The 27,198-nt window shown below is 36.1% G+C and overlaps 1 protein-coding gene across 6 annotated transcripts in view; it reads right to left on the reverse strand.

Moving 5' to 3' along the window:
* Positions 1 to 27,198, reverse strand: part of ATAD2B (ATPase family AAA domain containing 2B) — a 78,818-nt gene that overhangs the window by 17,158 nt on the left and 34,462 nt on the right. For 4 of the 6 annotated variants that reach the window (XM_074820140.1, XM_074820139.1, XM_074820142.1 and 1 more), the window contains 9 exons: positions 23,697 to 24,008; positions 19,844 to 19,976; positions 17,716 to 17,902; positions 16,853 to 17,038; positions 16,054 to 16,189; positions 15,548 to 15,744; positions 12,877 to 13,036; positions 9,090 to 9,212; positions 4,295 to 4,432 (listed from right to left, as the gene is read on the reverse strand). In XM_074820140.1, the coding sequence (XP_074676241.1) occupies positions 4,295 to 4,432; positions 9,090 to 9,212; positions 12,877 to 13,036; positions 15,548 to 15,744; positions 16,054 to 16,189; positions 16,853 to 17,038; positions 17,716 to 17,902; positions 19,844 to 19,976; positions 23,697 to 24,008 (1,572 nt within the window). The remainder of the gene's footprint in view (positions 1 to 4,294; positions 4,433 to 9,089; positions 9,213 to 12,876; positions 13,037 to 15,547; positions 15,745 to 16,053; positions 16,190 to 16,852; positions 17,039 to 17,715; positions 17,903 to 19,843; positions 19,977 to 23,696; positions 24,009 to 27,198) is intronic. The other 2 variants (XM_074820141.1, XM_074820144.1) reach the window with 2 other exon arrangements.

The raw sequence follows: 27,198 nt of genomic DNA on the forward strand, positions 1-27,198 counted from the left end.
TCTCAGCTCTGAGCAAAGACATCCTCAAATTCCAGAAAATAATTTTTAATGGTGTTTGTCAAGTTGCAGTACTTGCTTCCATCTCAAGTGAGAATTAATCCAAGTCAAATCTGGAGAGCAGGAGGAGAAAAGAAAACAGTAGCAAGCATAGGATTTGTGACAAAACAACAGCTACTAGGATTTTAGTGTTAGCATCTGGATAACTGTTAATATGACAGAATCTAAACTCTGAATCCAAATTCAGAACTAATCCAAAAGGCAGAAAATAGTTAAAATAATAAAAACCATATGGCATCTGGTCTGCCACGTCCTTTGATAAGGCATTACTGCAGTCATATGAACGTCTGAAGCACAGCAATTACTGACACCAGTGTAGCAAAGAGCTCAAAGAACTCTAAACAGATGAAAATCAGACAAAAACTAAGAATAAAATGGTTTCTGAGAAAGATTATAAATGAAAGACCTTCTAAAAATCTTTTTAAAAAATACTCCTGTCAAAACAATCATAGAATTACAGACAAAACCGCCTTTTCATGATGAAGCAGTATAGTTTCATATGATAGCAAAGATCATCGGATCACTGAGGGCGGGGATGGGCACCACAGAAAGGTGCACAAAGTATTATTTATTTAGGAACTAAATTTTCTGTAGCAGTTTTTTTAATCCTTGCTTGATCTCCCTACAGTTCTTTCTATAGGGAACACTAATCATTTCAGTTATTGGGAAAAGTTTGTGGTGTGTTTACTTCGTATTTCATAAAATTACTTTTATATGAAACGTATATTTTTAATACTTCACATAACACAAAATATTTTAATTTTTTACTTGCTCCAAATGCCATTCTCACAGCTATCGTATTTATCATATGGTATAAAAGACATGTCTATGAAGAAAACGTAAAATCTGCAGTGTATCACTACAATATGCTATCATTAAATACTGAAAAAAAAGAACAATGTAATCCCAAATCTTCCCCACACAGTTTATTTATATATAACACTAAAGCAAGCAACTGCAAGACAGTAAAATAATATGCAACATACTCCATCTACTGGCAAAACAGAGCAGTAGGACAAAGTTTTACTATACAGCATCCCAGTAATTAAAAGAGATGCTAATGTTTTATGCACTAATGTGTATGCAAACTACTTAGCAATGATTAATTTACCAGACACACCATACTGCACATTGCTGGTAGTTTCCTCTTCCACATATGTACATACAAAGGCGAAACGAGATGCTTCTCATCGGCGCCCAGTGACAAGAGGTAATGGGCACAGATTGAAATACAAGACATTCAAACCAAAATTAAGAAAAAGAAATTATTGAGACTGGTCAAGCACTCAAAGAGGTTTCCCAGTCATGTTGCAGAGCCTCCATTCTTACAGATATTCAAAGCACAAACTGACACAGCCTTGAGCAACCAGCTAGGAGCAGGGGAGTTAGACTAGATGATCTCCAGAGGTTCCTTACAACCACAGCAATTTTGTGATTCTATGCTCATACAACTACTTATATCAGCCTTTCGACCTATGTCCCATTCTAAGATCCTACCAGAACACCTGCACTTCTCTCAAAGTACACAGTCAATATGGAAATATTTAAATTATTTGTGGCAGAACTCTCCCAAATGGATTTTCGGCAACTTCTAGTAATGCAATACTTTTAAAACTCATCTATACTGTGAAACACAATCCACCACACGTGTACCTTCAACAAGGGAAATGGAAGTGCAGGTTAACTCAGGAACGTGTATCGCCGTGCCTTCAAATAAAACAACAACTTTGTGCCATGTCTCTGATAGTCCACCTGGTCTAATCATGGTTTTTTTTTAAAATTTAAAATACATTAGAAATAATGTAATAAATCACAAAATAATAGGTAACTAAAAAACTAAATAAAGTTTCATACAAAATACATAACCTCAGAAAACAAGCCAACACATGACAAACTAACTCTTGTTCTCTATTGTACTAGTCCTGGACAGTAAACAAGGCTTTAAATTGGGCAAGGCTGCTGCACTGTCTGTAGTCCACTCTGGTTTTAGAGACAGTGCTTGACAATGATTTCCTTTAGAGTTCTCAAGTGTTGCAGCTATTTTCTAAAATACTGTAAACAAAGTTCCTAAAAAAGTAATTTAATCAGGAAAATAATGGTGATTTTTTCCTTAGAAAAAATTAATTCCAGTTCAAATAGCAGAAAAAAATAGAAGATTTTCAGAATTATTAATTGGAAAGTACTGGTTTTATCCTGTGTAATTAAAATACATGAATCACTGTCCTTGTTACTCTGCTTGTGTAATACATTTTAGTCTTAAAAAAAAAAATAAATCTTAGTTCTTCACCATAAAAAAATTCCCACTCTACCTCTAAAATTATCTCTGTTCAGAAATCCCTTCTCTAAACTTGTTTCTTCCATTTATACAAACACAATCCACCATATAATTGGCTGCTATTCAAGCTCCCCACAATCTGCTCAGTCCTACTCTCACCTTACCCTATCCAGCTCCTTCCTCCAAACATCCTTTTAAGACTGTTTCTATTTCTAGTTTCTAGTCTCTACTGAACTTACCACATCAATCTTTAATTGTGCCCATGTACTACTTGAATCCCTTCTGCAGATTTCTTGCTCATCAATTCCTAGTTCTCTTTCTTGATTACTAGGTGCATCACATCCCTCCCGGACTAGTTATATTTCCTAGACTCATCCTTAAAAGGCAGATTTTCATTTGATCATAGTCCCAAACACCACTAAGTCTCAAATTTTCTTTCCTCCCAACCTAAATCACCAGAACACTAGCAGGAACAGCGCCTTAACATTAACTTCTTTTTTGTTTACATGCAGAAATGCTGGCAGTTAATGGTTCTAGTCTTCAAACAACTGCCACTGCATCCACAACATTCAGTGGAGAAGAGAACAGAGGTATCGGAGCTTCTTTTATACAAGTCACCAGTAATAACTGCTATCTCTCTTCCCAAGAGATGTCTGGCTTGGAGGTCTGTAAGCCCTACCGTCTGCTGCACAGCACGCAAAGCCAGGAATGTGCTCTATAGATCAGCCAGAGTGAGAATCTCCATCTCGGATTTCATAAGAAACTAAAAAAAAAAAAAATTGAGAATCCCTTCCCTCCTCTGTTTTTGCATGAGCTGCCAAATGAATAAAGAACAGCTTGAATCCACGTCATCAATTTATTATATAACAATTTATTCAAGCCATAACTCTGTATGATTGACTTTATTTCCTTTAACGGAAGAAATTACTGCTTCAGGAAATAAAACCATACACCTCTAATTAATTAAACTATTTCACATCAACACTATCATTTATATATAAACAGTTTTCATCTCTGGGCAGTTATCACCATGCCTAGAGAACTCTTTCTCATGAAGGAAAAGCATCATGAAGGAGAGCATAAAGACCAATGAAAATTTGTCAGCGTCCATCTATCAGTTTGCCTCTTAAGCAATAATTGAGAATGCTATTAATAATATATTGATAGTGCTATTAATAATACATTAATAGTGGATTCCACATCTTCAACAGGAAAGCCATGCACAAATATCAGTATCTCCCTCATACTCACTTTCTCTTATAGTCTTTATTTTGTTTGTAACAAAAAATCTGTTGTGTATTTACCTGTTCTAATCAACTTACCTCTTGAAAATAATTAGCATTGCCTCTGATTACCTACACCACAGTCACTCCTCACAATTCTATATATTTTGATCACTTCATTGGACTAACCCAGTAGGCTGCAGCAAGAGTATCTTAACATCCTCCAGTAATGGGTACTGACTATTGAAAACCAGGTGCCGTAAGGGAAAATACAGTTAAATTTGTGAACTCTCTTCTGACTCTTAGCATGATACTGTATATATTGAAGACAGGAAGTTCGTAACTATAATGTATGTGAGAGAGTATGAAGCAGCATGTAGGTATGTACCTGTGAATACACAGAGTAAACAAATCTTAACACTCAAATGGATGAAAGGGATCTTCTCATCAGATCAGAGTTGTCTTACATGGAAAGTAGTCTTTTACAAAGAAAAATAAAATACTAATATTACATTAGAAAACAGTTATTCCTTATCACAAAAACAGAAATCCTGCTTCTTTACAACTTCTTGGGCAGAGATTTCATGTAGTCAGAAAAAGAGTATTTCCTAAAGTTCCATGCATTTCATGCCTAAAATAACTTCTGGAAAGAAATCGTAAACAGCAGTAGAGACACATTTGAAATGTCTGCCATTGGAAGTATCTCTAATTTTGCACAATTACCACCCAAGGTACTCACATGCACATTTATTCGCAGAGTTGGGCCATACTGCCATTGTGGGTTTTTGTTTGTTCCGAAAAGCCTCTTCAACTCTAGTTTCTGTTTTCCGTACAGTAGAACCATGAGGATTTATTTGTTCTGCTGTTACTGATAAACCTGCATACAGAAAATAACCATACCTATTTAAATAAACCAAGCTGCATAAAACTAATTTTGGAAGAAACTTGGAATACGATGCTGCAATAAGAACACATCAATTAATATTTAGCTGGACATTCAAAACAAAGGTTAGAATAAAAAAATATTTGTTTCCTACTGACAAAATAACTTACTGGTTGCATGGTCTTAAAACTGTCATCTCTGACAGCTTAGAAAAATACAACTGTCTCTCACACTTGGGTCCCCAAAGATTGCACTCTCCTATCCGTATATCCTCAATAAAGCACATTCTTATTGACAGTTTCAATTTTTCCTAATTTTAAGCAGATGATTTAAAATAAGTGGCAATTTATAATGGCATTGTATGCCATATTGAGTATCTGAATAAAAACCTTGTATTGTCACCATGATCTATGTTATGTAAGATGGATCCATTTCAGAGTGAATATGAGCTCTTGGATTAAGATAAATGCAATTCTGCTTCTAACAAAAAGTCTGGTTTGCTTTCTGTAATATAATGTTCCTCTCATAGCTTCTACTATTTCACAGGGGTTTTAATTAAATTCTAAAAATGCAAACTTTCATACTGGGTAAGCACATTTTAAAGACAGAAACAAATCTCTGAAGTTTCATATTTGTGAATTAGAATTTCCTATCTATCCACTACAACAGTGTTCAAAATGTCATACCATGTCTCCAATAGTAACTAGAACCAAGTGATCAAGAGCTGACAAGAAGCTCTAAAACTGATGGATGCAGAAATTAAAAGATTCACAAAGGAACTCTCACCTAACAGTTAATAGTTACAGCATAAGTTTCTAGGTACTATTACAAGTATTTTCAACTGCATATCAAGCATATTTCATTACTCGAAGCATCTACCACTTCTACCTTGCTATCTGCTGGTTTCAAAAAGAAGCTGCACGTTCTGATAATCTAGTATATATATTTATTTTTGTAATTTACCAGCTTAGAACTGTTATCCCTAGATTTAGTCTTTCAACGACAGCACCTCATTTCAGTACTACAAGAACAAGAAATTCTAGTTTAACTTCCAGACACTAATTTTATTATACAGTTTATTATTCTGCTACACTGCAGTATTTTTTTTGAGATTGGTCACCAGTCTCAGTGCTAAATAAAAATGGCAGATCTGTCAAAAAAACCAGAAAAGTTGTGGGAAAAGAAAGTGATGTAGAAAATACCTTTCATTTTAAAACTATGTAAGATTGCTAAATAACTTGCCAAGAGAATTGTGAAGAAAATGGATATGCAGCTTTTTAGCCTTAACCCTCACCTTCGGTATCCTGGAAATAAATTAAGAGCTAATACATGGTACAATTCAGAAAATCAATGTCTTTTTAACTGGGTAAAGATTAAAAAGCCGACAGTATGTGTCACTTGCCTTCCAAACTCCTCTGTGATTCCAGACAGAAACACTTGATAACATTTCCAGAGAATCTATTAGAAGCCTCATGCAGATCAGCTTGCTCGATTCCATCCAAATCTCATGTTGAATGTTGAAGTCTCTCCAAATGTAGCCATGATAATGTTGGCCAAGATCTAACTAAGCACGGGGCATGTTCTTTTTGTCAGAAGACAAATTTCCTTTCTGATGGCCACAGCCACCCATTTTGACTCAATCTGTGACTGCAACGCTACCATGCCCTCTTCTGAGGAAGAAGTATTTGTACAAGTTTTATATTCAGCCCAAGAACCGCTAGTAGATTCACATGATAAAGCTGGACTTTCTTTTCTCCACAGTCCAGTGTTTGCATTATTGCCCTTCTTTCACAAGAGTCCTGTGGCAAGCTAAGAATTTTAACTCTGGTAAGGCTTGATGGTAGGATGCTTTATCAAGATGAGTCCAGAAATATACACAGAGAAACGTGAACACTGAATGTTTGGTTTTTTTTTTTTCTTTTTCCCCATCAGACTGTCTGGCACGTTTAAAGCAAGATGAAGACAGCAGTTTAGGGTACTCTGAGCTGAAAAAAGAGTCTGCATCAGACAGTGCAGCACACTCACTGTGACTTCAGTCTCAACATTCATTTAAGGCCTTTCTTGGACATCTCTTGTGGATATTAAGAAGCAGTACTTAAGGGTTCAATTCCCCACCACTCATACACTAGTCAGGCAACAAGGCTGGCTGCTCGATTCAGCATGATTTCCTCAGGTAGCTCCACTCAAGCAAAAAGCCTGGTATAAGCAACAACCCTTGAAGAAACCAGTTGCACAAAGCTTTTGGACAGCAAAAGACATAGCTTATATTGTTTATGCGGTTTTTCTCAAGTATTTCCTCATTGAAACAATCCATTATTTCAAAACTTACTCTTATTATGAAGCAGAGGGGAAGAAGGAGGATCTGAGGGTCATTTCTATACCTGACCATCTGGTAATCAATCCAAAGAAGAAACCAGAAATCCCTTAATAATCTTGTGGACATCCAATCAAAAGAAGAAAATGCAAGTATATGCCTTTGTCATCCCTTGTCCAAAATGTTCCAAAACAGGTACATGTCAAAGTCTAGACCAGCAGATGCGCTGTGATTTCACTGATCTGCTGTCTTGCTGAGCATAATTTGTAGAGCAAAACAGGAGTAACGGCAAGGTTGATCAGCATTCACATCCATTCCATTCATTAAATTACCAGTGCCAAGACTACGTGGCCTGAAGTGTTGTCTTCTTGATGTTCTATACCACCATCTTTGACACAACTTCTGATCCAGGGATAGGACAACCTCTTGTGCTTGCTTTACAGCATGATGTTTCCTCAGACCTCAAGAGCTTGATAATTTTTCCTTCGTTCATAACTAGTTAATCTAACACAGCTTCTGCCATGCATTCCAAATCTTCTGTCCTTGCTAATCCAGTAAGTGATCTTAGCCTTCCACACTCTACAGCTGGACCAATTGCAGAACTCATTTGTTCTTGAAACCACAACAACGTGGTCCAAAAGCATGAGCATCTTTGAAATGTGGCTTGCAGGTATTTGTGACAGTGTAGGAGTTTCCATGTCAATGCACAGAATGCACTTTGAAACCTGTCCATCGTTGTATGTGAGCTGTTGTCACTCTCAAACAACCAGTACTAGTAGTCACCTACCTATACCTGAAGGTCCACTAACCAGCATCTGACTCCAACAGTATCTTCTTTTTCTGATTAAAAAGCTCATTGCATGACACCATCAGCCTTAACGATGACTTCTGAAAACCCACCTCTTTCAATAGGGTCTGCAGGTTTTGCCCCCAGAAATATATATTACTTGGTCACTGCCACAAAAAGAAGGGCAGCATTCCAGTTAGCTCTTGGGAGACTTGCAAGGAGGGACTTACAAGCTATACAGTCACTCTCTGTAACAAAAGAGCTCTTACAAACTGCTACTTTAACCTCGGAAGCAATAACCTTTAACAATCATGGGGGACTCATAATGGATAATTAACTGAGCATAGCTCACAGCATGACACTAAGGCCAGAATTGTGAATATTCTTATATTTCTAATAGAAAAGTACAGAGGAGAAATGAAGGCATTGTATTAGTTCTATTTTACAATCACAGTGAATTACAAATGGTTCTCTTATCCACAATTCAAGACACACATTGGAAGCTTGTACAGAATTAGACAAAAAAATGCATGACTGAATGAGAAAATAAAAAGAACTATATCCATTTAAACCTGAAGAGAAAGCCTACAGATACTTGCATAGTTCAAAGAAATTTATTAATAAAGGGTCTTCTATCTATCGATAGAAGTATTTCAAGAACCAGCAGCTACAAGACCAGACAAATTCCACCTAGAAATCAAGTAATGCAACTTTTTACCAAAGCACAAGGCAAAGCAGGCAACAACTTGCCAAGGCAAAACTGGAATTACTGAAATCAGTAATTCCCAAATCAGCATGAAATTTTGTTCTAACGTTATAGTTCAGTGGTTTTCAACCTTTTTCAATTTTCAGAACTTGAAAAATTTTCCATGGAAGTACAGAATCTTTCATGTAAACAGAGCCCTGTTCCCGTACTGGGAATATGTTTGGGCTTTTGTTTACCTTTTCTGGTCACTTTAGAAGCTGTCCACAGACTTGGGGGTCTATGAACTACAAGTTTAAAATAACTACACTAATTTAAACAAAAACTAAGTCAGTGATGTCCTCCAGTGTAGGGGACTGTATTTCCTGATTCTGGACTATCAGAATGTCAACATCACACTTCCCTCAATGTGGATGTAATAGTTGTTTCTTAATCAAACCATTAACACTTGTGCACACACCAAGAAGAACTGAAAATCCACCGCTTTAAATGCCATTCTCCCTAATCATAATTGTTATTACACTGCACTACATGGCATTTTTAGAATACAGCTCTGACTTCACTACATCTTCAGTTAGCACAGCAATCCCAACATTTATCTGTTCTCCATGTTCTACAATACTTTTTGTACCAACAGGCAATGCATCCTTCTTTTGTAAAGGATGGTGCCTTACTGGACGAGCTCACATAGTTGGAAAAAGTAGACAAGTTTCAAGCTCAGTCGTCCTTTAACATGCACTGCGTGAATCTGACAGGCATTCTATATTTCATCTTGAATTTTTATATGGACATTTGTAAATTCTGTTTTCTATCCCATATATGTTACAATAAATGAGGTTAAACATACCTCTTTTTCTTCTTGCTTCCTTGATTTCTTCACACATCTTATTAAATTCTGGATCCAATTCAGCAGCAATGATAGCATGAGCGGTGTCCTTCAAAGTACAAGCTCTATGTCTAATTATTTTATCTAGAAAATAGGACAGCACACTTGTTAATTTTATCACAATTACATTAATTGTTGATCTGTATTGTATATTACAACACTGATATAAACAGAAGTAACTGGGAAACAGTATAAATGTATGAAAATGTAGATGGATCAATACCATAGCACACTCAAAATTCACAACTCAGCTATTTAAGACATATAGCAGTTTTCAGAAGTACAAATTGTTACTTTAATCAATAGTGGCATTTATAAACAAATGCAAACAGTGAATGATGAACACACCTAAATCAACCTGAAATCCTTAGAAACTTGCTAGAATCAGCAAGTGTACTAGTTTCTACAGGCAGAACTACACAGTATAACAGAGTACAGTGCAGAGAGGCCCAAAAGTAACAAGAGACTTGTCCAGGAATTAATTTACCCACTGGGGTCTAGGAACATTCATACAATTACACTCCCTGCAAAATCTTACTAGATGTCTCCTGAATCTGTAAGGTAGACCTGGCTTGCTTATATTCATCCCCTGCTGGTTTTTTTAACCTTCAATTATTGCTTAGTTTTTATTTAACAACTGCTAGAAAATTCAAAATTGTGCTAAAACAGATTACCTTATCGCTTATATTGAATAGCTATTTCTCATTTTAATCCATTGAGAAGAACAGCAAGAAATAAGCTTTGAGTTTGCTACATTTTCATCTCTATTTGGGGAACAGGACAAAAAAATATTGCCCACACTGGAAGCTGAAATGACTCATGAAAAAACATTTTTTTCAAAGAAGACCAGTTCCCATACCTTTGAAATACACAAAAGAAATTATGCCAACACTGTTGAATTTTGAAAAGTTATTGTAACTTAATAAGTAAGCCCATATGTGGAGATTGACGTCTAGAATGTTGCTTTACAATGCAACCTACAACACTCATTGTTTGCTTTTAGTACAGACATATTTAATTTGTCAATTCATCCATACTGAATTAATTTTTCTGGCTGATGGAGGTACTTCAGCAGCAAACATCAACATTAATGTCTACAACATATTACACAACTACCAGATTTAATCTGTTTTAGTAATCACTAAAGACAACAATTAAGAATATCAGTGACCATTTATTAAACAAGGTTTATAATTCTAGGAACAGCAAATTTTACAGGTGGAAAAACTGTTGAGTGAAAAAGAATATCCAGTATCCAGCTCACAAGTCCTACATATGTTTTCTGGGGAAATTCACCACCACTTAAATTAACCACAAACTAGAAATATTTACCCTTACATATCTGTGAAGCATTGTATTTTATAATCACAAAAAATACACTGCATTTTTGCAGATGTAATTTTTCAGTATTAGACCTTAAAAAGTTGGTCAGATAATAAAGTTTAAGATGCCCTCACAAAAGAAAAAAAGGGAAAAAAGAAGAAAAAAACCCAAAGAAAAATCAAATCAAGAGTATTTGACTCAACTACTACTTTCCTCTTATCCTGTGATGCGCAAGACTTTCCAATAGATAGTGCTTCAAAGAGGCAAATACTATTATATCTAACACACAATGGTTATGCTTCCATGCCTTTAAGAACATTTTCTGGTCAAACAATGGAGGGAAAGGAAAAAAAAAAAAAAAACCACCCCACACACCACAATCTTACTGTGTAACCTATCTGAAATCTTATAGCAAAGTACCAGGGAAAAAAACAAAAAAAAGCAGCCAGTTTTGAATATCTGTACTGCATATAAAACCAGCTGGTACTCCTATTGCCTCTTCAACTGAGCAACAGGATAGAAGCAGTTACAGTATTATTATTATTCTGCAAATTCAGTCATGAAGCAGAAGCAAGCATATATGCCCAGCTTTAAAGAACATGAGCATTTATAGGTTAGTCAATGCATCTGAATGCATGTAATGCTTACATACACAGACATGATGTGCTGTTTCAGCAGTGTATGCACACAACAGCTCAAGAAATCTTGCATGCCAGAAGAGCGATACATCATCAATTATTGACAACATAGAGGACAGAACTATCTTTCACTGCCTACTTGATGTGAAACTCCAATCCAAAACTTAACCTAGAAATAGCCAGATCCATTTCTCCCAGCTCAGTCCCGATGGCAAGGAAAATAAAAAATATCCCTATTTTGGTTCCCTAAGTAGATTTCTTAAGACTCCTTCTCTTTGGACAAGTTCAATGAAAACTGCCACTAAATGTTTCCCAAGCTGTCTTTGTTATTTTATGTTTCTGCCACACTTGAACCTGCAACTTGTATTATGATACTGAGTAGATCTGACCTTAGCCATCTGTAGTCCTGTAACACCTGCTCTAAAACTTAAAAGAACCTCTTCAGACTACATTACCTAGAATTAAACAACCAAACCCACAGACCAAAATGGCCTAAAAGTGAGAACAAACGGTGTATATTAATGCAAATTTTTCCCAAAGCCCATCACTAAGTCACAAACATATGACAGTCGCATGCAGGAGGTATGTCTCATAGTCCTCATCTTTTAAACAGGCGCTCTTTAGAGACACTCCCAAACCCCAAGTGTCCATCAAGGCTTTGATTTGTTCACATCAACTACATATTAGAAGTCCTCAGAAGTGTGTTATCAAGAAGACAGAAAATCTTTTGCTTATTTTATCAATGTATTTTTTTTAGTTGTAAAACAAAATGCATCATAAATTTAAGAAATAAAAGTTTATTTTCCACAGATACAAACCATGAACCAGCAATGGGTTCAAAAGGCAAATGTGAAAAACAAGCATAACTACCTGACCAAACTATACTGTATCCAGTCCACACATGAGACATTTGCACACACCACAAGAAAATCAGAAATTTGAGAAGCAAGAAAAGTACAGAAAAATCAGGCTTTAACCCAGTAAAATGATTTCACAAGATTCAATACAAAACTTTTTAACACCTTGGACTACATTTGTAGATGGATCCAGACTTCCAAGTACCACACATTTTAAATACACCTACATTAAAAGGGTACTTTATTCTTGTTTTATTGATAATTCTCGATGCTGCCAATTGAAAGGTCTTCTTTTGGAAATGTACACTGTAAGGCGGCACTAGCAAAGAGTACACAAGATGTTCTTTCCTTAGTTTTGAGCATGAACAGCTTTTACATGCATTTCAGTCTACAAATTCCGTTTTAATTGAAAGCATCCCATCACACTTTGTCAAGACAATACCTTCTAATCTCTCTTAATCAGCTGTAACTGACTTCCTTGCCTGATGATTTATCCTGTTTTATTTCTATCCCCAAATACATAGTTCTTAATTTCTGTGTGTGAATTTCATGCTCTAAGCCGACGTGGAAATAAAGCAGGCCACTGCCAGATTGCACGCAGGATTCTCTACAGAGCTCTCCAAATTACATTGGGGTTTTGTTGCATATACAAAGTCTATTCACTGAAAAGGAGCTATCAAATTGGAAAAGGAACTACAAAACGTAATTTATTAGAAAGCAACTCTGAATGCTGTAGTTCTTCTGCTCTTATAATGTCCCCCAGTGCACCACATGCCTCAGAATACTAAAAGCACAGACCCTTAGGACTTGCTTATTTATCCTAATTATCACACGGCATACAGTTTGTTTAAATGCCCGAGTAGTAACCAAATACGTGATTAAATACCAGGCTTTTCGGTTTAGGTAGACCAAAACAAAGCAGGTCCTTACCTCCAGGATCTTTGTCTGGATTGTACTCCAATGCATTGCTGCAGATCAGGTCAATATCTGTTAGGAAATCCTTGGCTGTTAAGTAGTTGTGTTTATCAATTTTGGTTATTACTGTTGATAGGTCCATTGGCTCTTTGATAACTTCAAGGTAATCTGAAACCTATAAACAAAGAGCATACAGAACTGACACAGAACCATATGCATTCCATTTGAACACTGCAAATTTCACATCTTTATACTTATTCATTCCACATGCTTAGCTCTAATACATTAACTAAAATTTTTTTAGAAATCAAAATGTTATGTTGAAAACAGAAGTTTTATCAGACTAAATAAAACACAGGACTTCCAAGGCTACTTTTTCTTCAGTAGCTCACCAATTTATCTTTGAAAATTATTTTAATGGTATTTTTGAGGCAAAACATTTTAACATAAATTTTTAATTTTATTTAGACTGATTTTTTTTTTTAATAGTGTTATAACACTGTCTTGCATTAGAAAGGCAAAAACAATCGGTCTAACTCAAAACCCTAGGAAAAACTAGGGAAGCTATATTTTGTTCACCTTGTAGGTAAGGTTGTTATTAAACTGAATAGTCAAATTATCACTTTTTAAGTACCTTCTATTGAATAGTTCCTTCAATCACTCATTCAACAAAAAAAGTCAGATTTTATCGATTGAAGACATTAGCCTGACCGTACAGAAGGTCAGTCTAAAGAGAAAGCCTTGTGTCATAGTTCACAGCTTACTATGAACTTAGCTCATAACTGGAGATTTAGCAACCACTAGGGTACACTAAAAAGTATTTAATGTAATTAATGATACCGTAAGAGTCTCAAGCTCGATAGTCAAATGCATCAGCACAGCTGCTATAACAACATTCACCAAAAAAAAAAAAAAATCTATGAATTTGTTGTTTACTTCAAGGAAAAAAAAATCTATACTTGAATGTTTCAATGTGTTTAAGATTACAATTAAAAATACTGGCAGCCTCAGAAACTTGGAGGCGTTTCTTCTTTTGAAATCACCCACGTATGATGGTGGCTACCAAAATACTGAAGAGTTAAATACATATTCAGATCAAGCCATAATGGCTCCATAAGAATTTTTTTTTAGTAATGTATCTGTAGGCATTCATACAAAAATATATCACCACATAAACTGACATTAATGCATTACTCCAGTGGACAGAAGTCTATCGCCTAATTCCTTAAATATACACACCGAAATTTATAATGAAAGATTAAAATTGCAAAAATTCTCTTTTTGTCTCCCTCTATGGAAACACGATGATAATTGGTTCAGTGATTGGAAAGCCAAGCCACAGGCTTCCTTTTCTTGTTAGCACATCATCAGAAAGACTATTCATTGGAAACTGTAAACATTGCTGCTGAATTAGTCAGGAAAATCCCTGACTTACCACATAGCAGCATTCTCTGCAACACGAGTAGGAGTAGAACAAACCTAACTATTTTCTAACAAAGTCAAGCAGACAGGCTGCTGTAGAAAAGAAAAGGATAGTCCTGTGCTTAAATGCACCAAGTGGGACAAAAAGGATTACATTTAATTTTTAGTGCTGTGATATATTAGCAGGGGTTTTGGCAAGTCTTTAAATAACAAATTCACACTTCAATTCTCTCCATCTACACAACAAGGACAGTAATTTCTTCTTTCTTTACATGCCCTTATTCACGTAAGTTTAGACTGCAAGTTCTTTGGGTAATGAAACTGCCTTTACTACAAATATGAACAGGTTCCTACCATAAAGGACCTCCTAAGCAGTTTCATAATAAAAATCAAAACAAAAGTACTACTCAGAGCATGCTCACACCGTAACCTGCCACATTAAAAAGCTCTTGTCAGTCTTTCAAAAACAGTCAGCTACCAAACACTACAGAAAGCTCAAATTAAGAGAGGACTGCAAGGGCCCATGAAAGATGCCTGTTCCATTCTGCATGGAATTTACACGGCAAATCTGCTTTTTACAGTGCTGTACTTCTAATGTCCCATATTCATCTTTTAACGTCTTCCAAAAGAGATGCTTCTCTTCAGAAGCAATTAAGCTGATTTTTTTTAATTAGCTTGCAGCAGGCCAGCATCTAATCTCAGACCGAACACAATCCTATTCATATAGCAGCACCTGAAAATAGATTTGCAGATCAAACTGTCTCATCAGTTAGGTGTGCACACTCCATAATCGACCAGTTAATGCCTTATAATGTGCTACCATCTGTGATTAATGGCATCCACAAGCACTACTGCTGAAATTATTCAACAATACTATTAATGCTGAATACATTACAGAACACAGATCACTTTCCCAATATTATCATGCCTATGATTACAGTGTTGTAAAAGCTTTTATTAAAGAATTATATTTATGGTTTCAAATATTTCAGGAGCACTGGTAGGGATAGGAGTGATGGCATTTTTAAACGCTGATTTCAGTTATAAAATTCACAGGAACGCACAAGGTTTTTCAATAGGTCACCAGTATAGCCAAAGAACATGCTCCAACTCCTTGCAGCTGTGACTATCTCACCAGCTAAAACTCAGCATTTTAGATTGGAATCAAACATCCCTTTTTTCTTATTAACTTATCCATTTCCTTTTTTTAATTTCTTTTTTGAATAATTTCAACTTCATTGTTTGCACATTACTGAAACAAGACCTCTTCAATATCCACCGGTTTGCTGAAGATGTTAAAGCGTTTGTCTGTGGCCAGCCTCTTGGTAACATCCCTGAGAAACAACCGCAGCTCTCTCAATGTGTTCTCTTCCTGGTCCTCCATTCGCTGCTTTTCTGCTTCTGACAGCTCACGGGCAGGACACGGCAGTGCAAGAGGAAGAACTTCCAGAGCACGAAGAGCTAGGGAAAAAAAAAAAGAAGTCAGACAATGGAAATACTAACAACACAGTGGCTCTTGCAATTATGCCACTCTAAATTTCATTATATATGTAATCTGCCTCATCGATCTATCACTGCACCCTTAACCCCACAGCTCTCCATTTTCCAAAACTGACAACTGTAATGCACGAAATTTATTCTGGGCACTGATTAACACTGTCAAATGTTAATTACAGTACCTGTCATTTACCCACACCTTTTGAAAAAGGAAAATCACAAAATAAAACATTCAGATCACATTATTATTGGTTTTACTGTAACTTAGTTTACCAGCCTGTTTCCTTCTTGGTGGTGGCATCGCTGCCTCATCAAGAATTAACCCTTTGAAAAATCGCAATCTGTCTTCTTCACTTGGTCTTTGAATATAAAAAACCTCTTCATACTGGATTCTGAAAATACATTTCACCTAAAAAAAAAAAAAGCCATATGAAAACTGAAACTCAAAAATACATGATTAATGACCATATTAAAATACTAGCCACAAATTTTTCAAAATTAGCCACAGGGTAGAAGATAGTAAACTCTACCCAAAGCTGTGTACACAGCCTAGGGAAAACAAACATTTGTAATTCTCACTGAATTTTCTGTAGGAACTAAACTTGCAGCATCCCATGATCCTAAAAATAGCCACTTCTTCAGTAAAAAGGCGGGGGGGAGGGGGGGGGGGGGGGGCAGGGCGGGTAGTGTGTGGAAATCAAAGAAAATGTTGAAGAAAAAAATTGGAACTCCCCTCCCCCATCCTGAGCCTCAGAAGACGTAAAGCTAAACGTTAGGCCTTTAGACTAAATCTGCATTTAATTATACTGAAGTAATTTGTCAAAATGAACAATTGACAAAATGAACAATTTTGTCTTCTCAGCAAAGTAGCACGGAGATTATGAAAATTGGTAATACGGACGTACAACCCTCATTAAAGAAAATTACAAACATTTAATTAATATTGCACTTTCAGTTTGACGTATTTTAAATTAAGTTAGAAAACCATTGAAAACAGAATGTTTTCACATGATCAAAACATTCTGAAGAGCACATACCTCCCTAACAATGCCTCCTTCCGCAATAAACTTACCTCTTCAGGCAATTCACTATACATGGACTCAGAGGTAGACAGTAGAAATATAGGGGAGAAAGATGGTATATCTTGCAGCAAAGTTAGAAAAGTAGCTCTCACAGTTTCACTGACAGCTTCCCACCAATCACCAATATGAGGCATGTAAACAATACTTGGTACTGTTCTTCGAGCTTCACGAAAGATCTAATTAAAAGAAACAGTGGCATTTAAACTAAGAAACTAATTGTTATTATCACTTATGAGTAATTAAATTCTTATAGACTACAAAATTACTCATGTTTGTGGTATTCTATGTACAAATGTTCCAGTAAAATAAAATTATCTAATGATAAAGGCTTTCTAAACAAGTGTTTGTGACTGTTAGCTGTATCATTCAATTATTTTATGTCAATCCGCTAGGGAGACTACAAAACAACTGCTTGTCATATATGTTTTAAAAACTTGCTAAGACAGAACAATCAGGATGAAAATTAAACTACTTTGCAATCCATGCTAAATTCACCACAAACTGTTGTGAATCCTAAAACATTTGAAATTAAGTCAATGAACCTAGAACCACTGCACACCAATTCATACACAAGCTAGTAAAATGTAAATCAGGAACCAAATACCTAGATTAAGTTTACTTGACATTAGGTATGTGACTGAGGGGGCAAGTTAAAAATGTAATTACTGTAACTAGCCAGCAGAGAAATCTCAATTGCCCTCTAGAGACCCCTTTCTTTTAAACATGAAAATAGAAGGAGCCTAGGAAAACCTGGCTTTTAAGTTACATTCCAGTTAGCTGCCGTTATATTGATGCAACTAATCTGTTCCAGAACTACATAATTTACTCATTACAAGAGAATCTGAGATGTCACCTGTGCACATGATTCTTCAGGCGTTTTGGCACTGACTGAATAAAGTGCTGGCAGATCTAGCCTGTGTACAGAGAATTTTTCAAGAGTGTGCAATAATGCTGGAGCAAGGTGCGAAGTCTGACCCGAACCTCTCTCTCCAGATAGCAGTAATCTTGGTCTGTAAGAGGTTGGCTGGTGATAAGCTGACCTGCGACAGAATAACAGTTACAAAACAATTAATATGCCAATGTTACCAGTGGATGGATATATAGAAGATATTGTAGAATCCAAAAGACTTGCAGTAATGGGTAATAGTTTCTTACAATAGCCTAAAAGGATTCAACTAACTCTACTATACTTCAACACTACTCCAAGTCTCAGTAACTCGAGCTTTGTCTATTCTTTGATTTCACAACAGTTCAAACTCATCTGTGCAAAGGCACGCGCATATTAAATTCATGAAAATTTTTATTGTAACTACTTTATTTAAAACCAATTCCTTGATCATATAAAAAGATTTAATGGACTTCCAGTGAAGCTATCTATCTAATCATGTCTAGTTCAGTCCTAACGACTAAAGCATTTCTTCAGTAGCCTCAGGAATCCCAGGTCAATCCATTCATCCCTTAAGTGCTACCCAAGATATCCAAGAACCACCTAACATTTCAATACTTCGTTTATTTAAGAAATAGGACCTGAAGTAGGACTGAATAAAATCACTATTCATCTTCTATTCTAGCATATTCATACATCTCTGTTCCATAGATCTCCAGACAGAAGAAAGATTTTAAAGGAAAAGCTGCAAAGATAAACTTATTTTGGTTTTCCTGTTGAGAAGAAATCCTAAGGAGTCCAATACGAGGATTTTTTGGGGTTTGTCTTTGTTCGGGGTTTTTTTGCTCTGTTCTGGGGACGAATGAGACATTAAGAGAGAAGCACTACGTTTTTCCATTAAAAGTATTTTCCAGTTATATAAATTGATTATGAAACAAGAAAGTTTTTTAATTAATTTGCATTTTCTCATATTAAGGCACTTTTATCTGCACCTCAATCAGCTCAGGCAGTGAAACAAGACTGGCTGGTTTTATTTCAGGTTAAATATTTTGTAACCGCTATGAACATAGTTGACCTTTGGCTTTTCAGTTCTGGTGGTGGTGGTTACACTCACAGATACCAATCAAAAATGCTCAGAAAGATAGATTAAGGCAGGCTTACATACTTTACAAAAATAAACATACTCTTTAAGATTATTTTATTTAGATATACATCCACACAACTACATGTAGCGTTTTGGTTTTGGGTTCCCCCCTCCCAATCTCACAACAAAAGCTTAAATCTGGCATTAAAATACTTGACTATGTACCTCAAACTATTTGAACTTAAATCTTTATTTTTAAACTTAGATTTCCATAAATGCTGTTCTGGCATTACTCTTCAGAACAAAAACTTTAGCGGTTTTCCACAAGATGGCTCTACTAAACAGCGCTACTACTGAACAGTTTTCTTAACCTCATTTTCTTTATTTAGCAAACTCACTGCAGAACCCATCACATAAAGTAGTCTAAAACTGTTCTTAATATAAAGCAAAGAAATGTTAGTTTATTATCGTTAATTACTGTATCCAGTCCAATTTATACAGGAAAGGCTCATCCAAATGTGACACACTGTTTCTAAATTCCCATTTTCTTGAAACTTTCCACGAAAAAGAATGGAAAAAGAAAAAAGATGTTAGAAATGCTGAATGCATTAATTATATAATATATCCAAACAGCTGCATACACTGAAGCTCAACAATACTTTAGACCAAGAAAAAGCAAACAATCCCTCCAAAATATTTCTACATACCTCTCTTCCCAGTTCTTAATCTTTCAAATCAAAATGGCTTGTTACAATTAAGAATTGCTGTTAACATCCTTACTTATAAGCTACACCTGTCTGTTTCCAAATATTTCTGATTACTGTGTCTGGGATGTGACCTTTCCTAAGACCATTCACAATATCTAAAACTCTTGTCCATACACTTACATGTTTCTTTCTTTACAGAACACCACTGCCACCACAAAGCAAAAGATCATCATTGTTTGCTCTCCTGATGTAAGAATTTCATGGTTTTATCTATCTGGTGATATGCATTTAGAGAAATACTTACATTGTAAAATGAAGGTAGGGTTTATGTATAGCAGCTGATGACTGTTTCTTTGGTGATCCTGAGTGACAGCTTGTCTCAAAAATTGATGAAGCATTCTCATCTTCACTACCATCTAATATTAGACTTGGTACATCTGTTCCAAGAAATGTATTAATTAGAACCTTATCACTTCTAAGTACATGCACAACAAACAAGAAAAGACATCACGATTTTCTTCATGTAAATTACAACACATTTTCCAATGTAGAAAAAATGAGTTAAAACTGTCTAAATATCAGAATAAGTACTTATTACTTCAAAAACAAAACCAAATTTAATACTGTAGAAGTCTAATCATAATTACAATTTACTTTTTTAAACCATCAAGCAGAACAACTTCACAAATACAACAAATGTTTAGCTTGTTATAAAATGCTTCCTTTGGTTTTATTTTACATCTAGAGGTTTTTCAAGAGTAAAGTTATAAAATCTGTAATTCTTCAGACTATATAGAATTTTGTACTTATTTATTTGTTCTAAGTGCCCAAATTTTTACAGGTGTACTTCTTCCAAAATTATTCTCAGCATGACTACCTAGACAATGTATCTTTATGAAGAATTGTTTTCCACCCTCTGATAATCTGCCAAAGAATATAAAATTACTTTTTATGAAAATCAGTTCAATTCATTCCATGTTTATATACTATACCTTAACCTATTTTAATTCCTTTGCTAATATAGTAGCATAATGAATTGAGGTACTTTCTATATAGCCCTTCAGAAACAAAAAGCTAAAAGACTGATTACATTCAAAAGACAGACTGCAGGGACAAACAACCGCAAAAAATACAAATATGTCACCAAAACAAACAACCAGTTGGCAGTTGGAAATCAGCTAAATTAGCTACCAGAGCTGCAATGGTAAGAGTAGACCACTGAGATTTGATAATGGGATAAAACTGCAGCAAAATCTTTATTTGCCCCAGAAAAGGAGTTTAGTTGGTGTTATCCCTACACAAGCCACTCATTCTCATTCCCATGGAGAAATCAGTCTGCAACAATGGGATGAATATGGTCGCAGCCACTCAGCTGTACAGTAAGAGCAGTGCAGAGGCCAGGTCTCCTGAGGAACAAAATGCTCTGCGATGGATGGGGAGCATTTCTGAGAGCAGTCCAGAGTCACTGTAGCACACTGCTGTTCAGAGCAACCACCAGACATCCTAACAGTAGCTCAGGCTGGCCACAGCCACTTAGAAAAATAGACTGCTGGAAATGAAAGTGTGAAATACAGAGATCGAAGAGTTATTCTCAAATATACATGATTTGCCTAATTTACATGAAGCCACAGCACAGGGCAAAGGAATCAACTTCAAGGCAGTGTTAAGTGTTGGATGGAGACACCATCTAAGGGCTACGCATCTAGACATATGGTCACAGGAAAAGCTGTTAAAAGACAACGAAGGTTCCCTTAGTTGGCTGTGTGATGCAAGAAACTGGATTCAGAGTAGGCTGGGCAGGAATATTATTCCATTGGTATAGGATGAGGACATGCCACATCCCTTGGCAAGGCATGATGCAGTCACACACCTGACAACCATTCCTCAGGGGGCAAAGATAAAAAAGGTTTGTAGACCCCAATCAGTGCACAGCAAGAAAAAGTTCAGAAGCTGCTGGACATTTTGCTCCAGGCAAGGGTAAAGGCCTTCAAATCAACTGGATATAGGCCTCCTCACTCTCGGCTCCCTGCAGTCCCTAAACAGGCAGAATTTTTGCTATACCAAATGTAGGCCATAAGGTAGGTCCTATGCTCATGCACTGGACACAGCTTTCGCTTCCTAAAATATAGAATTATTTTAAAAGGCAGCCCATCTTTTAATCCCAAGCATCAAGCCTCTGAGACATCCCTGTGACACCACTGAGTGTCAGAGTCAATGAATTACAAGAAACAGGAATCATTAGTGAACTGCAAAGACATGTAGAAAACTAGATTTGCAAATTGCAAGCACACCAGTAAGCATCTGCTATAAACCTGGCTCTGACTTCAAGAAAACCCAAAGCCCTAGTGTATAATATACATTTGTATTTAAAATCATTGTACGTGGAAGTGGATTTTGCTGTTTCTAACACAGATTAAGCTTATTATTCAGTATTTTCTTGGGTTTATGAGGGTAAGAAGAAAAACTAAGGTATAGAGAAAATGTTAAAAGAAACCTTAGTTCATGTATCTTCAAAATCAATTATCTACAAACATTTAAAGTAGCCATAGCAGCAGAATTATCTAGTAAAACTACTATTTAAATCAGTGAACGCTTCCAAACTCACTTTGTTAGCAATAATGAGCAGTAATAAATAGGAATGTAAAGAATGTAGGCAAAGAAAATATTCTGAACTAGAACTTTACAAAGACAGAGACACAATTCAATTCTTCAACAATAATGACAGGTTAACAGCATACAGACTTAAGCATCTTAAACAACTTTGGTTACAAGAGCCTAATAGGACAGCCGGAGCCTAATACAATGTAGCTGCAGCTGCAAACCAGCTCACTTCCCCCTACCCACCATCACCCCTTCCCAGGCCCCACCTCGTGCCAACTCCAACACTTGTTAAAGACTCCATCTATCCCACACTCAGCAGAAAACGAACCCAACAAAAATACATCATTTTTGGATGAGTCTGCTGGCTAAAATGGTTTAACAAAGGACCTGACATACTAAAGTAAGTGGAAGGGATAGCGCTAAAACGCACAGCTGGGCTGGAGGAAATGCAGCAGCCAGCACAAGGATCAGCTTAAGCTGCCTGGGCTGCAGTCTGAAAGCATGCTCTGGAATAGAAATGCAAAGAAAGTCATGGCTGTCACAGATTTACTTTATGACTGGGCTATTTTCAAGTTAATCATGCACAGCCACAAGTACTGTTTACATAGTTGAGGGGCTGAGGGCGATCCCAGATAAGAACAGTAGAAAATAGAATGTCAGAATAAGCAGGTATCAAAACCAACATATCTTGTTCAACATTTAACTTCCAAGAAATGACCAGGGTAACTACTTAAGTACATCTCACAGAAGAGCTGAGTAAAAAAAAAACCCAGAACCTATTGAGTCACTGCCAGTCAAAACAATCAGTTACATTCCTTCTTATTCCCTGCTTCCTCAACGCACTCACATTGCTCCCACCACAGCAGGGTTCTGGCATACATCTGACCCCTCATTGAGTTGATTTTACTCACTAATTTGGCAAAAAGCTAACTTGACAAAACAGCAAATAGTTCTCCACTTGCTAAGCCAGCAGAATCAATTCAGAGGATCAGGAGTGCATTGGGCCAATTCAAGGGGAGGGAAGCCTCAGGACTTCCTCCTTAACCAGTAGATGACCATTACATAGGCTCAGATATCTTGCCTAACCAGTATCTCACCTGCTGAGCTGCAAGCTCCCCATGGTACTCACTCCTCTGCAGCCTGTTTCTGCATCATCAACAAGGAAAGGACTGGGGACAGCTAACTGACACTCAGGACAGGAGCACCAATGTCAGGTCTTAAGACACTGAGCAACATTATCTCACTATTTTCTTTTGTTCTGCCATCTGACTATGCCCCATTATTTCTTGTATTTCAATTGTAAATTACTTGGGGGTTCTCGTTTTTTCAAGTGGCACTCACACCTATGGAGTCTTGGTCTATATAGGTCAGTTTATTAAATTCTGCAGCAACTTGGAATCAGCAGAAGTAATTATGCAACATCCAAGCAAATTGGATTTACATATTAACAACACTGAACCAAATACACATCAGGTTTAAGGCTAGCAATACTGGAAAGCCAGTTGAAATATTTCCAAACTGAAACTGCAGTCGCAAAAAAATCCCAAAACACATACCTTCACTTTTGTCACCCTGGCTAAATTCAGCATGAGGAAACACTTTGTGTAAAACCTCAAGAAGTTTAGTGAAGGTACGTTCCAACAGTGGTCTGATCACAGGAGATAGCGCATGTCCTGAAGACGTCACGGCACGTTGGGAAGCAGGCACAATATTCTGCATTGCATGATAAAAATCCTGTGCGCTGAGAACTACTGAAGAAACATCAAGCTGTAGTTTCTGACTGCTCACGTAGATCTGAGGATAGCGTCGTCTCAGGGCAATCAAGGCAGCCTCAGTGCAAAGTGCTTTTATGTCAGCTCCACAGTACCCTAGTGCACACAAAAACAAAAATATCTTCCATGAAATAGCATTGCTGTGCTACATGTATTTCAAACATGCCTAAAGCTAAAAACAATCAGTAATACTTAATTGTCAAGGTCCACAAAGCATCTGCCAAAAGGTATCAGGTCATAATCCGGTGACAGTGTTGTGTACCAAGATACTATGTACAGGTATATTGAAATATAGTTAAGAAATTCATTCCACACTGAGGTTAAAATGACCTACATTTTCCCTATATAGTGCAATATATAGTGTATTTTCAGCCCAGGGTTACAGGTCTGTCATCACTTTCTTCTTCCTTAATGTCTAAAATATGTGTGCAATTTTAACTGGCTAGCCCCTCTCCTCCTTTTTTACTTTAATATCTCTACATGAATATATTTTTTAATAGCAAAGTAATTTTGTTATACCGGATGAACATCAATGACTTTAAACTTTTACAGACTGAGAAAATGAGCAGTATAAAGAAAAATGTTTCATGAGTAGAATATGGAAGAGATGAAGTCTGTTAAAAAAGCATACTGTGGAATCTTGGAAAAATGTGACTTTTACTATCAAGAAAAATGTTTCAGGCTTTTTAGAGTTTCATAATTTTACTAGTATAACCGAAACAGTAGAAAAACTATTAAAAAGCATTGCAATTTTAATTTAGCCTAGCTTCATAAATATCTACAGGTGGCTACCTGTAATTGCTTAATCATCATTACTGAAAAACACAGATCTGGTAATTATGAAATACTGAAAGACTTAATACCTCTGTGTCCTCTGCAATACTAATGGTCTGGGGGGGTTCTCCAGAGCTAGAAATTAGATTTCCATTTTTTCCCTATCTCTCAGCAAGAGACATTAATATGCCACTGTATTTTGTAGCACCATAGCTCCATCTTTCAAAAAATGTAAAACACTATACCAGTGGGAAAACTCTTTTAGAGAGTTATAGTCACTATAGGAAAGCATGTTGCACTGAGGTATTGCCACATAAAAGTTCATGGGATTACAACAAAGTGTTTATAACAGCTAATTCATCAATTCTTTAGCTAAATTATTCTTAATCAACCTTTTTTTAACCAGACCTCCTCTTCCCCACCAGGTCTTACACCATTTGTACTTTTTCTACTCTATTTTTCTATTGGTCTTTTGGCAGCACCAAGGCCCAAAACTGAAGCCTGGCTTGTTTCTCTCTCTTTATCCTCTGATGTTTTCAGTGCTGCTGGCACACATATTTTTACAAGATCCATACAGCAACAAGGAACAAAGCTGATTCCACACACAGTGTTGAAAAATAAAAAAGGAAACAATTAATATGGAAAATAGACAATTTTCCATCCCCAACTTTCAGATATGTAAATTTGGGGGATAATAATAAAAATATACCAACTTTTCAGCTATAAAGGTGACTTAAATCAGCTGAGACTTCCAATTCCACCCAAGTTTCTTATATATACTTGAAAATAATTTTTAAGAAGCAAAAAAACCCACACAGATGGAAGGTCACCATAAATATCAGACTCCTCCTGCAACTTTAAAACTAAGCTTTGTAATTTTATAAAAAGGTTAATAGCTATAATTGTGTAAACTTGATGAGCACACACTGTGACTGTTATCTAAAAAACTATGTAAAAATTCACATTCACAAATTACCTTGAAATAAATACACATGACATTTGTAGTATGTTCAAATACATCCACTGTATTAATCAATAGGCAACTAATTATTTTCTACACTAAGATTTATTTTTTTTTTTTAACCAACCCCCATCATGAAATCAAAACCATGCAGGCACACTCCATCAACCATGTGAACCCGTCAGACAGTAGCTACAGGTGCATCAGAGAAATCAAAACCAAGGTTTTTCCTCTAAATTCTGCTTTGTTCTTTCAATATCAAGTATCACATTCCCATTTAAATTGGTCCACTTCTCATCTAACAAGCATACTGGATTAAACAAAAAATGCTGGGGGGCACTAACCTAAAGCTTAAATCAAAGATGCGCTAGAGATATATAGCATCCTGAATCCCTGTCACCTTAAAAACTGTAACTTTGTAACAAAAGATTCAACAGCTCAGGAGCTATATCCTTTCCAATTTTTCTATTAATAAATGCTGTAATATCACTTTCTAACAGTCATTTTAATCACCGCTTGTACATCTCCAAAGAATTGCAGAATTAGGAAATAATAGCCTGTAGCCTATTTTTAAAATTAAATTCTCAGGTGATCAGATACACAATTAGTCTCCATTTCTACTTTTCATTTCTCAGGAGCAATTACATTTGAAGACTAATAATTGGTGTCTCTTTTTGAGGGACTCTCTTGTGCATATTGTACATCCATTTCAGTGACAGGAAAACTGCAAAAATCCTGTATCTTGCGGAACATTAAAGAGCTTTTTATTTCTAAGAAGTAAATGCACACTGATTAAGAGGAAGAAAAACATGAGTAAAGTATTGTCAAAGCAAAATAAAATATATCATGCCAACAGTAAATAACTTGAATTTATTTTTGCCCAAATTGACACTATAATATAAAACCAAGGTGCAGTGCATTTGCTTCCATCTTTGAAGCATCTCACAAAGGATGTTCAGTTTGGCAGGTAAAATGTACTGGTACACCTTAACTTAGCACAAAAATAGGTATTCTTGTCAAGTCGCCCATATTCTACCCATCGCCACCACACTCCACTAAACATTTTCTAAGTACCACTTTCAAAGAGTAGGACAGCAAACAAGTGAATTCCCATGTAGGTTTCTAAATAAGGCACTTTGATCACTGAAATTTTAAAGCCATACTCTTCCACCTCTACCATGCAGAAATGGTCCTCTTTAAAATTTATTCTGCCTATTATCAACCCCAAAAACCTACAACAAACTGCTACTGAACTGGGTGAAACATTTAGGTGAGCACTCTTGAGCACTTCTTCGAATTTATGTTGTGCAACTCCCTAAAACTCCTAAAACAGACTGAAGGGAAAGGGAGTTAGTGAACAACTCAGCATGATGACAGAAATGAAAAATAACTATGTTTTTTAAAAAAATTCTGAAAAACATGAACACTAATGCCAAAACTTTCCTCTTTATCCTTACATTAGGATGCAAAAGAAAAATCTAACAAAGTATCACTTTGCCACAAAATGCTCCTGCAATAATAAGTACAGAACAGAGTATTTCTAACAAGCAT

This window comes from Strix aluco, chromosome 3 (genome assembly GCF_031877795.1).
Source record: "Strix aluco isolate bStrAlu1 chromosome 3, bStrAlu1.hap1, whole genome shotgun sequence".
Lineage (NCBI taxonomy): Eukaryota > Metazoa > Chordata > Aves > Strigiformes > Strigidae > Strix > Strix aluco.